Consider the following 13,036-nt stretch of genomic DNA (forward strand, 5'->3'; position numbering starts at 1 on the left):
GCAGAAGCCCATTACTTTATATAACAGTTCTCAGAATAAAAAGAATGCATGAAGGTAGGCACGTCCAAATGTGCATATTATTAAGGAGTAAATTAATTTACTGGCATGTTATGAACAATTTCAGGAAGACATAGCATAGAAGCAGCTCTAGGCTTTCAGGGAAAAAACCAGAATACTGTATAGAACACTTGAGAGCTGATGAATAGACTGCCCTACTTTTCGAAGGAAGAAAGGGAAAAAAGTAGGAAGCAAATGGAGATGGCAGCTTTCAAGTTCCCCTGGAAATTGTACTTAAAAAAGCATTACAGCATATTTTCTGGAGACAGTCTGACCACATAGGTTTTTAAAGGTCTGTGATAGGCTGTCTCCAAGATGGCCCCCAATGATCCCTGCCTCCTGGAATTATACTCGTATGGAATACTGTCTTCTTGACTGTGGGCTGGATTTGTTGACTCACTTCTAACTAAGAAACAAGGTAGAAATGATGAGATGTTACTTCTAAGATTAGGTTACAAGAAAACTATGGCCTCGAACTGAAGGCCCTCTCTTGCTCTGTCCTGGATCTCTCACTTCTAAGGAAAGCAAACTGCCAGCTCTTGAGGCAGCCCTGTGCAGAGGCCCATGCCAGTGAGCTGGGAAGTGAATCCTCTCCCATTTGAGCGTCGAGGTGACTGCAGTCCAGCCAGTACCTTGATTGCAGCCTGTGAAACACCCTGAGCAAGAACTGTCCACCCCCAGATTCCTAATCTGCAGAAACTGTAAGTATCTGCTTTGAGACACTAAGTTTTGGGGTAACTTGCTACACATCAATAGATAACCAATACAAGAACTTTCCCGATACTATAATTCAAAAAGATAAAATATGAAAAATTAGTACACGGAAACATTCACCTGTGCCAATATGTTTTGTTCCCTCATTAATTTCTGACGTTCTCGGTTTGGCTTGGTGATAACCACATCCAGAACATCTTGTCCATTGTTAGGTACATCAGCAACAAAGAAAATAAGGTCTTCCAATAATTTGGTCACAAACCTATCATAAAACGAAAAGGAAACATTATGGTGTGCTTAATTTTGGAAATATATTTAAATAAACACTAAGAACTAAAACACTACGAAAGTGAAAGTATTTTATAATAATTATTTAATTAACAAAATACCTAATGCAGTTAATATTTACTTAAATCTTTATGAAGAGCATCCCTTTTTCAGTTACTCCAACGCGACCCCACCTCCACCTCTAATCAAATATCTGGAAACACAACTATGAAATAAAACCCTGTGAGTCCCAAAATCAGATGTGTTGAGAGCATTTCACCAATCCACAGATGCTCTTCCATGACTGATTACCAAAGAAGAGTATTTCTGCTTTAAGGGAGAACAGCTAAACTAAATTCCTTTTTTAAATTTATTTATTTATTTATTTATTTTTCTTATTAGTCATCCATTTTATCCACATCAGTTTATACATATCAACCCCAATTGCCCAATTCATCACACCAACACCCCCACTCCCCCGCCGCCTTCCCCGCTTGGTGTCCATACATTTGTTCTCTACATCTGTGTCTCTATTTCTGCCCTGCAAACTGGTTCATCTGTACCATTTTTCTAGGTTCCACATATATGCGTTAATATACGATATTTGTTTTTCTCTTTCTGACTTACTTCACTCTGTATGACAGTCTCTAGATCCATCCACGTCTCTACAAATGACCTAATTTCGTTCCTTTTTATGGCTGAGTAATATTCCATTGTATATATGTACCACATCTTCTTTATCCAATTGTCTGTCGATGGGCATTTACATTGCTTCCATGACGAGGCTATTGTAAATAGTGCTACAATGAACATTTTGGGATGCATGTGTCTTTATGAATTATGGTTTTTTCTGCATATGTGCCCAGTAGTGGGATGGCTGGGTCATACGGTAATTCTATTTTTAGTTCTTTAAGGAACCTGCATATGGTTCTCCATAGTGGCTGTATCAATTTACATTCCCACCAACAGCGCAAGAGGGTTCCCTTTTCTCCACACCCTCTCCAGCATTTGCTGTTTGTAGATTTTCTGATGATGCCAATTCTAACTGGTGTGAGGTGATACCTCATTGTAGTTTTGATTTGCTTTTCTCTAATAATTAGTGATGTTGAGCAGCTTTTCATGTGCTTCTTGGTCATCTGTATGTCTTCTTTGGAGAAATGTCTATTTAGGTTTTCTGCCCATTTTTCGATAGAGTTGTTAGTCTTTTTAATATTGAGCTGCATGAGCTGTTTATATATTTTGGAGATTAATCCTTTGTCCAATGATTCATTTGCAAATATTTTCTCCCGTTCTAAGGGTTGTGTTTTCGTCTTGTTTATGGTTCTCTTTACTGTGAAAAAGCTTTGAAGTTTCATTAGGTCCATTTGTTTATTTTTGTTTTTATTTCCATTACTATAGGAGGTGGATCAAAAAAGGTCTTGCTGTGATTTATCTCAAAGAGTGTTCTTCCTATGTTTTCCTCTAAGAGTTTTATAGTGCCCGGTCTTACATTTAGGTCTCTAATCCATTTTGAGTTTATTTTTGGGTATGGTGTTAGGGAGTGTTCTAATTTCATTCTTTTACATGTACCTGTCCAGTTTTCCCAACACCACTTATTGAAGAGGCTGTCTTTTCTCCATTGTAAATGCTTGTCTCCTTTGTCATAGATTAGTTGACCATAGGAGTGTGGGTTTATCTCTGGGCGTTCTATCTTGCTGCATTGATCTATGTTTCTGTTTTTGTGCCAGTACCATATTGTATTAATTACTGTAGCTTTGTAGTATAGTCTGAAATCAGGGAGACTGATTCCTCCAGCTCCCTTTTTTTCCCTCAAGACTGCTTTGGCTATTAGCAGTCTTTTGTGTCTCCATACAAATTTTATGATGATTTGTTATAGTTCCGTAAAAAATGCCATTGGTAATTTGATAGGGATTGCACTGAATCTGCAGATTGCTTTGGGTAGTATAGTCATTTTCACAATAATGATTCTTCCAATCCAAGAACATGGTATACTTCTCCATCTCTTTGTATCACCTTTAATTTCTTTCATCAGTATCTTATAGTTTTCTGCATTCAGGTCTTTTGTCTCCCTAGGTAGGTTTATTCCTAGGTATTTTATTCTTTTTGTTGCAGTGGTAAATGGGAGTGTTTCCTTAATTTCTCTTTCAGATTTTTCATCATTAGTGTATAGGAATGCAAGAGATTTCTGTGCATTAATTTTGTACGCTGCAACTTGACCAAATTCATTGATGAGCTCTAGTTCTCTGGTGGCATCTTTAGGATTCTCTATGTATAGTATCATGTCAACTGCAAAGTGACAGTATTACTTCTTTTCCAATTTGTATTACTTTTATTTCTTTCTCTTCTCTGATTGCCGTGGCTAGAACTTCCAAAACTATGCTGAATAACAGTGGTGAGAGTGGACATTCTTGTCTTATTCCTGATCTTAGAGGAAATGCTTTCAGTTTTTCACCATGAAGAATGATGCTTGCTGTGGGTTTGTCGTATATGGCCTTTATTATGTTGAGGTAGGTTCCCTCTATGCCCACTCTCTGGAGAGATTTTATCATAAATGGGTGTTGAATTTCGTCAAAAGCTTTTTTGCATCTATTGAGGTGATCATATTTTTTTTATTATTCAATTTGTTAATATGGTGTATCACATTGATTAATTTGTGTATATTGAAGAATCCCTGCATCCCTGGGATAAACCCCACTTGATCATGGTGCATGATCCTTTTAATGTGTTGTTGGATTCTGTTTGCTAGTATTTTGTTGAGGATTTTTTCATCTATATTCATCAGTGATATCAGTCTGTAATTTTCTTTTTTTGTAGTATCTTTTTCTGGTTTTGGTATGACAGCGATGATGGCCTCATAGAATGAGTTTGGGAGTGTTCCTTCCTCCCCAATTTTCTGGAAGAGTTTGAGAAGGATGGGTGTTAGCTCTTCTCTAAATGTTTGATAGACTTCACCTGTGAAGCCATCTGGTGATTTAATCACAGTTTCAATTTCATTAATTCTGATTGGTCTGTTCATATTTTCTATTTCTTCCTCATTCAGTCTTGAACGGTTATACCTTTCTAAGAATTTGTCCATTTCTTCCAGGTTGTCCATTTTATTGGCATAGAGTTGCTTGTAATAGTCTCTTAAGATGCTCAGTATTTCTGCAGTGTCTGTTGTAACTTCTCCTTTTTCATTTGTAATTGTATTGATTTGAGTCCCCTCCCTCTTTTTCTTGATGAGTCTGGCTAATGGTTTATCAATTTTGTTTACCTTCTCAAAGAACTAGCTTTTAGTTTTATTGATCTTTGTTATTGTTTTCTTTGTTTCTATTTCATTTATTTTTTTCTCTGATCTTTATGATTTCTTTCCTTCTGCTAACTTTGGGTTTTGTTTGTTCTTCTTTCTCTAGTTCCTTTAGGTGTAAGGTTAGAACTTTTATTTGAGATTTTTCTTGTTTCTTGACGTAGGCTTATATAGCTATAAACTTCCCTCTTACAACTGCTTTTGCTGCATCCCGTAGGTTTTGGATCTTCATGCTTTCATTGTCATTTGTCTCTAGGTATTTTTTGATTTCCTCTCTGACTTCTTCAGTGGTCTCTTGGCTATTCAGTAACGTATTTTTTAGCCTCCATGTGTTTGTGTTTTTTACAGATTTTTTTCCCTGTAATTGATTTCAAATCTTATAGCATTGTGGTCAGAAAAGATGCTTGATATGATTTGAATTTTCTTAAATTTACTTGATTTGTGACCCAAGATGTGATCTATCCTGGAGAATGTTCTGTGCGCACTTGAGAAGAAAGTGTAATCTCCTATTTTTGGAAGGAATGTCCTATAAATATCAATTAAATCTATCTGGTCTTTTTTGTCATTAAAAGCTTATGTTTCGGGGCTTCCCTGGTGGCGCAGTGCTTGAGAGTCCGCCTGCCGATGCAGGAGACGCGGGTTCGTGCCCCGTTTCGGGAAGATCCCACATGCCGCGGAGCGGCTGGGCCCGTGAGCCATGGCCGCTGAGCCTGCGCGTCCGGAGCCTGTGCTCCGCAAATGGGAGAGGCCACAACAGTGAGAGGCCCGCATAACGCAAGAAAAAAAAAAAAAAAAAAAAAAAAAGCTTATGTTTCCTTATTTATTTTCATTTTGGATGATCTGTCCATTGGTGTAAGTGAGATGTTGAAGTCCCCCACTATTATTGTGCTACTGTCGATTTCCTCTTTTATAGCTGTTAGCAGTTGCTTTATGTATGGAGGTGCTCCTATGTTGGGTGCATATATATTTATAATTGTTATATCTTCTTCTTGCATTGATCCCTTGATAATTACGTAGTATCCTTCCTTGTCTCTTGTAACATTCTTTATTTTAAAGTCTATTTTATCTGATATGAGTAATGCTACTCCAGCTTTCTTTTGATCTCCTTTTGCATGGAATGTCTTTTTCCATCCCCTCACTTTCAGTCTGTATGTGTCCCTAGGTCTGAAGTGGGTCTCTTGTAGACAGCATATATATATGGGTCTTGTTTTCGTATCCATTCAGCAAGCCTGTGTCTTTTGGTTGGAGCATTTAATCCATTCACGTTTAAGGTAATTATCCATATGTATGTTCCTATTACCATTTTCTTAATTGTTTGGGTTTGTTTTTGTAGGTTCTTTCCTTCTCCTGTGTTTCCCACTTAGAGAAGTTCCTTTAGCATTCTTTGTAGAGCTGGTTTGGTGGTGCTGAATTCTCTTAGCTTTTGCTTGTCTGTAAAGCTTTTGATTTCTCCATTGAATCTGAATGAGATCCTTGCCCGGTAGAGTAATCTTGGTTGTAAGTTCTTCCCTTTCATCACTTTAAGTATATCATGCCACTCCCTTCTGGCTTGTAGAGTTTCTGCTGAGAAAGCAGCTGTTAACCTTATGGGTGTTCCCTTGTACGTTATTTGTCATTTTTCCCTTGCTGCTTTCAATAATTTTTCTTTGTCTCTAATTTTTGCCAATTTGATTACTATGTGTCTCGGCATGTTTCTCCTTGGGTTTATCCTGTATGGGAGTCTTTGTGTTTCCTGGACTTGGGTGGCTATTTTCTTTCCCATGTTAGGGAAGTTTTCGACTACCATCTCTCCAAATATTTTCTCTGGTCCTTTCTCTCTCTCTTCTTATTCTGGGACCCCTATAATGCGAATGTTGTTGCGTTTAATGTTGTCCTAGAGGTCTCTTAGGCTGTCTTCATTTCTTTTCATTCTTTATTCTGTTCTACAGCAGTGAATTCCACCAATCTGTCTTCCAGGTCACTTATCCGTTCTTCTGCCTCACTTATTCTGCTATTGATTCCTTCTAGTGTAGTTTTCATTTCAGTTATTGTATTGTTCATCTCTGTTCGTTCTTTAATTCTTCTAAATCTTTGTTAAATAGTTCTTGCACCTTCTGGATCTCTGCCTCCATTCTTTTTCCGAGGTCCTGGATCATCGTCACTATCATTGTCCTGAATTCTTTTTCTGGAAGCTTGCCTATCTCCACTTCATTTAGTTGTTTTTCTGGGTTTTTTTTCTTGTTCCTTCATCTGGTACATAGCCCTCTGCCTTTTCATCTTGTCTCTCTTTCTGTGAATGTGGTTTTTGTTCCACAGGCTGCAGGATTGTAGTTCTTCCTTTTTATGTATTTTCCTTTGTGCTCCGTCTAGTTTCACGTGCTCACAGGGGGCCTTGTGCAGAGACCTCACATGCGGTGCTTCAGATTGTGAAAAGGCAGCACCGGCACTTCAATATGGCGGCGGTGAGATGCCTGCGGAGACTCTGCGTGGGACACGGCTCTGAAATCTAAACTAAATTCTTAATTTAGATTCTTTTCTTTTTCACTATTAACTCAGACTACATTTCTTTTTTTTTTTTTTGTAGCATCTTTATTGGAGCATAATTGCTTTACAATGGTGTGTTAGTTTCTGCTGTGTAACAAAGTGAATCAGCTATACATATACATATATCCCCATATCTCCTTCCTGTTGCTTCCCCTCCCACCCTCCCTACCCCATCCCTCTAGGTGGTCACAAAGCACCTAGCTGATCTCCTTGTGCTATGTGGCTGCTTCCCACTAGCTATCTATTTCACATTTGGTACTGTATATATGTCCATGCCACTCTCTCACTTCACCCCAGCTTACCCTTCCCCCTCCTCATGTCCTCAAGTCCATTTTCTTTTTTGTTGTTGTTGTTTCTGCTTTATAACAAAGTGAATCAGTTATACATATACCTATGTTCCCGTATCTCTTCCCTCTTGAGTCTCCCTCCCTCCCACCTTCCCTATCCCACCCCTCCAGGCGGTCACAAAACACCAAGCTGATCTCCCTGTGCTATGCGGCTGCTTCCCACTAGCTACCTACCTTACGTTTGGTAGTGTATATATGTCCATGCCTCTCTCTCATTTTGTCACAGCTTACCCTTCCCCCTCCCCATATCCTCAAATCTATTCTCTAGTAAGTCTGTGTCTTTAATCCTGTCTTACCCCTAGGTTCTTCATGACATTTTTTTTTTCTTAAATTCCATATATATGTGTTAGCATACGGTACTTGTCTTTCTCTTTCTGACTTACTTCACTCTGTATGACAGACTCCAGGTCTATCCACCTCATTACAAATAGCTCAATTTCGTTTCTTTTTATGGCTGAGTAATATTCCATTGTATATATGTGCCACATCTTCTTTATCCATTCATCCGACGACGGGCACTTAGGTTGTTTCCATCTCCGGGCTATTGTAAATAGAGCTGCAATGAACATTTTGGTACATGACTCTTTCTGAATTCTGGTTTCCTCAGGGTATATACCTAGTAGTGGGATTGCTGGGTCATATGGTAGTTCTATTTGTAGTTTTTTAAGGAACCTCCATACTGTTCTCCATAGTGGCTGAACCAATTCACATTCCCACCAGCAGTGCAAGAGTGTTCCCTTTTCTCCACACCCTCTCCAGCATTTATTGTTTCTAGATTTTTTGATGATGGCCATTCTGACTGGTGTGAGATGATATCTCATTGTAGTTTTGATTTGCATTTCTCTAATGATTAATGATGTTGAGCATTCTTTCATGTGTTTGTTGGCAGTCTGTATATCTTCTTTGGAGAAATGTCTATTTAGGTCTTCTGCCCATTTTTGGATTGGGTTGTTTGTTTTTTTGTTATTGAGCTGCATGAGCTGCTTATAAATTTTGGAGATTAATCCTTTGTCAGTTGCTTTATTTGCAAATATTTTCTCCCATTCTGAGGGTTGGCTTTTGGTCTTGTTTATGGTTTCTTTTGCTGTGCAAAAGCTTTGAAATTTCATTAGGTCCCATTTGTTTATTTTTGTTTTTATTTCCATTTCTCTAGGAGGAGGGTCAAAAAGGATCTTGCTGTGATTTATGTCATAGAGTGTTCTGCCTATGTTTTCCTTAAGAGTTTGATAGTTTCTGGCCTTACATTTAGGTCTTTAATCCATTTTGAGCTTATTTTTGTGTATGGTGTTAGGGAGTGATCTAATCTCATACTTTTACATGTACCTCTCCAGTTTTCCCAGCACCACTTATTCTCAAGTGCATTTTCTGCTTCTGCGTCTTTACTCCTGTCCTGTCCCTATGTTCTTCAGAACTATTATTTTTTTTTTTGATTTCATATATATGTGTTAGCATATGGTACTTGTTTTTCTCCTTCTGACTTACTTCACTCTGTATGACAGACTCTAGGTCCATCCACCTCACTACAAATAACTCAATTTCGTTTCTTTTTATGCCTGAGTAATAGTCCATTGTATTTATGTGCCACATCTTCTTTATCCATTCATCTGTCAGTGGACACATAGGTTGCTTCCATGTCCTGGTTATTGTAAATAGAGCTGCAATGAACATTGTGGTACATGACTCTTTGAATTATGGTTTTTTCAGGGTATATGCGCAGTAGTGGGATTGCTGGGTCGTATGGTAGTTCTATTTTTATCAATCTACATCTCTTAATGTTCACTACATTTCAATTTCTCCCTGTACAGAAGAGGAAAAACTTAACTGAACTTCACAGAAAGACAAGAGTAAGCAATCAGATGCTCTAAATTGTTCTGAAATTATTACCTGATCTATAAAAATCATAATATTCTAAAATCATACACTAATGTTCACCTTTAAATTCTACATTTCAGTTATTATTTTAACAATTACTTGAACTTCAGTGGCATCTAGTACCTAAAGTGCCTGGAGAACAGTTCCCCCCTTAGCCTTCTTCTTCCTCCTTCCTGTGACTTTTCATTTTCTATATGACTTTTTTTATGATCCCAGGTAGTAGACTACCAGGGAGCTGCGCCATATGTGAATTTTTGGATACAACAAAAGCTATCCAACAAATATTTAAATATGTTTTATCCAAGATGAGGTACATATACACAATAGAATATTACTGAGCCATAAACAAGTATGAAATAATGCCATTTGCAGCAACATGGATGGACCTGGAGATTATCATATTAAGTGAAGTAAGTCAGACAGAGAAAGACAAATACCATGTGATATCACTTACATGTGGAATCTAAAATATGACACAAATGAACTTATTTACAACTTATTTATAGAAACAGACTCAGAGACATAGTAAACAGACTTACGGTTACCAAATGCGAAAGTGGGTGGAGGATGGCTACATTAGGAGTTTGGGATTACCAGACACAAACTACTATATATAAAATAGATAAACAACAAGGTCTTATTGTATAGCGCAGGGAACGATATTCAGTATCCTGTAATAAACTGGAAAGGAAAAGAATATGAAGAATATGTATATTTATGTATAACTGACTCACTTTGCTGTACACTAGAAACTAACACATTGTAAATCTACTATACTTCAATAAATATAAGCTTTATCCACATACGTTAGCGTAATTATTCACCGTTATTATCATGATCAATCATAACATCAATAAGAAAACTACAATTTAAGAGATTCAGCGACTCTAGCAAAGTGTGGAATGTATTCAGTTAGGAAGCATCTTGATCTTATCTCCAGATTTACCTCCTGCAATGGAATGGAGTTAAGTGGACACATCCATAATCCAGAATTTAGCCATCACATCCAAATTTCAGCACACTTCCAAGGATCATAAACTCCACCCCCAAATTCCAGGGATATTATGTTTTCTTGTGTGCCTATTTAAAACCTTAACCCAATCTATTTCTTTTTGACAACATGTCTAAGGAACAGGATTCACTCACACAACTTCTGTGGGCAACCACAGAAATGTAAAACATGATTTCTATGCATCAAAATGTGGTGTGAATTTCTTTTGAAATTGTGACTCAATGTCTTCTATATCATTCTGTTATTCTTAAAAGAAATAATAAAACATTTATTTTGAGCTCAGATTTCTTGAACAAACTGAAATTAAGTTGAACCTTAGTGGCTCAATCTACAAGTCCAGTCCGAGCATAAATATATCTGCATTTTCTTTTTAAAAGTACTAGTGTTCTTTTTCTCTTGCTGTTTTGAGGATATTGTATTCAAATGTTTAGACATCTAAGAAAGGGCAACTTTGGGAGCAACTACAAATGACTCTGCTTCAAACTCCTCCAAATGGCCTAAAAATTGGTCATAGTTAATGGAGTGATGATGAAGAAAATTAAGTCTTGACTGAGGATCGCTGTACATTAACTTATTTGCAGAGCCCACCTCCCTTGATGTTGAGGCAATGATAGCCAAGAAAACTAGTCTTCTCTTTTGACCTCTGAAACTGTTGAAACTTATTCTTTTGTCTTTTCACCTCAAGCATCCCACCTGTGGCAGATAAAAGTAGGTTTTTTCAGTTTAGATAAAATTACAATTCTATACTGGGAGATGGTTAGGTCCTACTAACTCATTCAATCTTATTAATCTGCTTTTACTAAGAAAATTTTGTGTGACTTTTTTATCATATGCAGCAATGAGAGATGAAATATATTTTTTTAAAAGACATACCTAAAACCATAATAAAAAGCTTTGTGGATCAGGAATAAAATAAGAAAGACAGCGATGAGCAAGGATAATATTCAGTACTGGCAAGAAAATAGGTACTGAAAGCATGTGATAAGGAATTAAACTAAAGACAAGAAAGCAGAGACTAAAGCAGGGCTTCTCCATCTCTTAAAGGAACCTTAAAAATGTGGTGATCCCTGTTTGGGCCCTAGCTGTACAGTGAGTGGTAGGAGGAAAGAGAGGAAGCACAGACAGGACTGGACATACCCACCTGTGATCTCAATGGCTAAAGCCTTAAATTACCATAAGACATGAACTCTCAGCCCTCAATATCAGATCTGGCTCCAGACTTGTTGAGGCAAGCCAGGTAGAGGCAACCATAAAACTAATAAAAAAGATGAGTGAATGTAGAGAGAGGATAAGCAAAAATCGCCCATCCAAGAAGAGCCTGCATATTTAAATTCCAAAGCACATGAGAAAAACTGACATTAAGAAAGCCAACCATCATACTAAAAAATCAGGAGGCCAATTCGTTACCAACAAAATTCAAGTAACAGAACAATTTTAAAATAACTTTTAAATAAGTGTTTCCAACCCTCAAAGAGATCAAGAAAATGACTATATACCAAAAAAGACAACATATATAAAAGAGGGCAGATACAAATGAAGAAAAGGTGGCTATGCAAAAGAATCAATAGAAATCTGAGAAATAAAATTATAATCATTTAAATAAAAATATAATTCATGAAGGTAAACTATTATACACACATTCTAAGAAAAAGTAGTGACTTACAATATAGACAGTATTAAAAAAATCGATCCAGAAAGCAACAGATTCTAAAGGCAAATGAAAAAAGGAAATTTAAAAGATAAAGAAGATGAGTTAAGAGGATCCAACATACACCTAATAGGAGTTCCAGAAGAGAGGTAAGAGGAAAAGACAAAGAAGTAATACCTGAAAGAAAATGGCTGAAATTTTTCCAGAATTGAAGGAAGACTTAAGTATTCTGATCAAAAGCATACTCTAAATGTCAAGTGGGAAAAACAAAAATAAAAGTTACTTGTAAATACATTGTAGTGAAATTTTAGGACATCAAAGGAAAAAAAACAGAAAATTATCAGAAAGTAAAGAAAAATGCCAATAAAGAATAACAATTCTTAATGGCAACAAGAGATAATAGAAAATAATTAAATTACAACTATAAAATACTAAAAACAGAGAATTGTCAAGCTAGCATTCCATACATAAAGTATCACTTAAGAGGGAGGAAAAGTAAAGACATTCTCACATACATAAAGATTAATAAAATTTATAACCTCATTGAATAGACTAAAGAACAAATTTCAGCAAGAAGAAAAGGGAACCCAGAGAGGAGTGAGATGCAAGAAATAAAAGCAAGCAGAACAAGAGGTAAAATACATTAAGAAATATAATAAATAACTAAAAGAAAATTTTAGGAACTGGATTTTCAGTAATAAAAAGTGATACATCATAATTTACGTGACACAAGTAATTTAAAGAATAAACACAGAACTATGGTTTTAGACAACTATTCCAAAAAAAGATGGGAGGTAGAATGTCAGTGTATAATTAAAGCATTCTGAGGTATTTTTCTCCCATGAGAGAAAGAAATATTTAATATCTTCAAGTTTTGTAAGGAAGAATATATAGTTGAAATGTATGACAAGAACACAAAGGCACTTGCAAAAGAATAGAAATATGATCTATAGCTTTTAAACCAGTAGAAGAAAAGGAAAAATAGGGAGAAAACAAAAACTTCATCAATCTAACAGAAAGCAAGAAAGAAGTGGAGGAAAAGAAAAAAAAAGCTACACCAAAGAAAGAAAATAACAAAATAAGATATCCATAGGTATTAAGTCCAAACACATTATTTATCAAGTGCAAAGTAATTAAACTTTAGCAAACTCAAATAGACTATCAGGTTAGATTTTAAAAATCCAGCTCTCGGCTGCTCACAAGAGACATTAACAAAACAAAATGACCGGGAAATCTGAAACAAGTGGATATTGAAAAAAAGACATCTAGTCAAACACTAAACAAAAGTTAGCTGTTGTCAAGATAGTAGT

The 13,036-nt window shown here is 36.4% G+C and overlaps 1 protein-coding gene across 1 annotated transcript in view; it reads right to left on the bottom strand.

The window, feature by feature from the left end:
• Positions 1-13,036, bottom strand: part of ITPR2 (inositol 1,4,5-trisphosphate receptor type 2) — a 547,001-nt gene that overhangs the window by 379,903 nt on the left and 154,062 nt on the right. Inside the window, exon 14 of the mRNA XM_007446283.1 lies at positions 892-1,033. Within this exon, the coding sequence (XP_007446345.1) occupies positions 892-1,033 (142 nt within the window). The remainder of the gene's footprint in view (positions 1-891; positions 1,034-13,036) is intronic.

Source organism: Lipotes vexillifer, unplaced genomic scaffold, assembly GCF_000442215.2.
Source record: "Lipotes vexillifer unplaced genomic scaffold, Lipotes_vexillifer_v1.1 scaffold477, whole genome shotgun sequence".
NCBI lineage: Eukaryota > Metazoa > Chordata > Mammalia > Artiodactyla > Lipotidae > Lipotes > Lipotes vexillifer.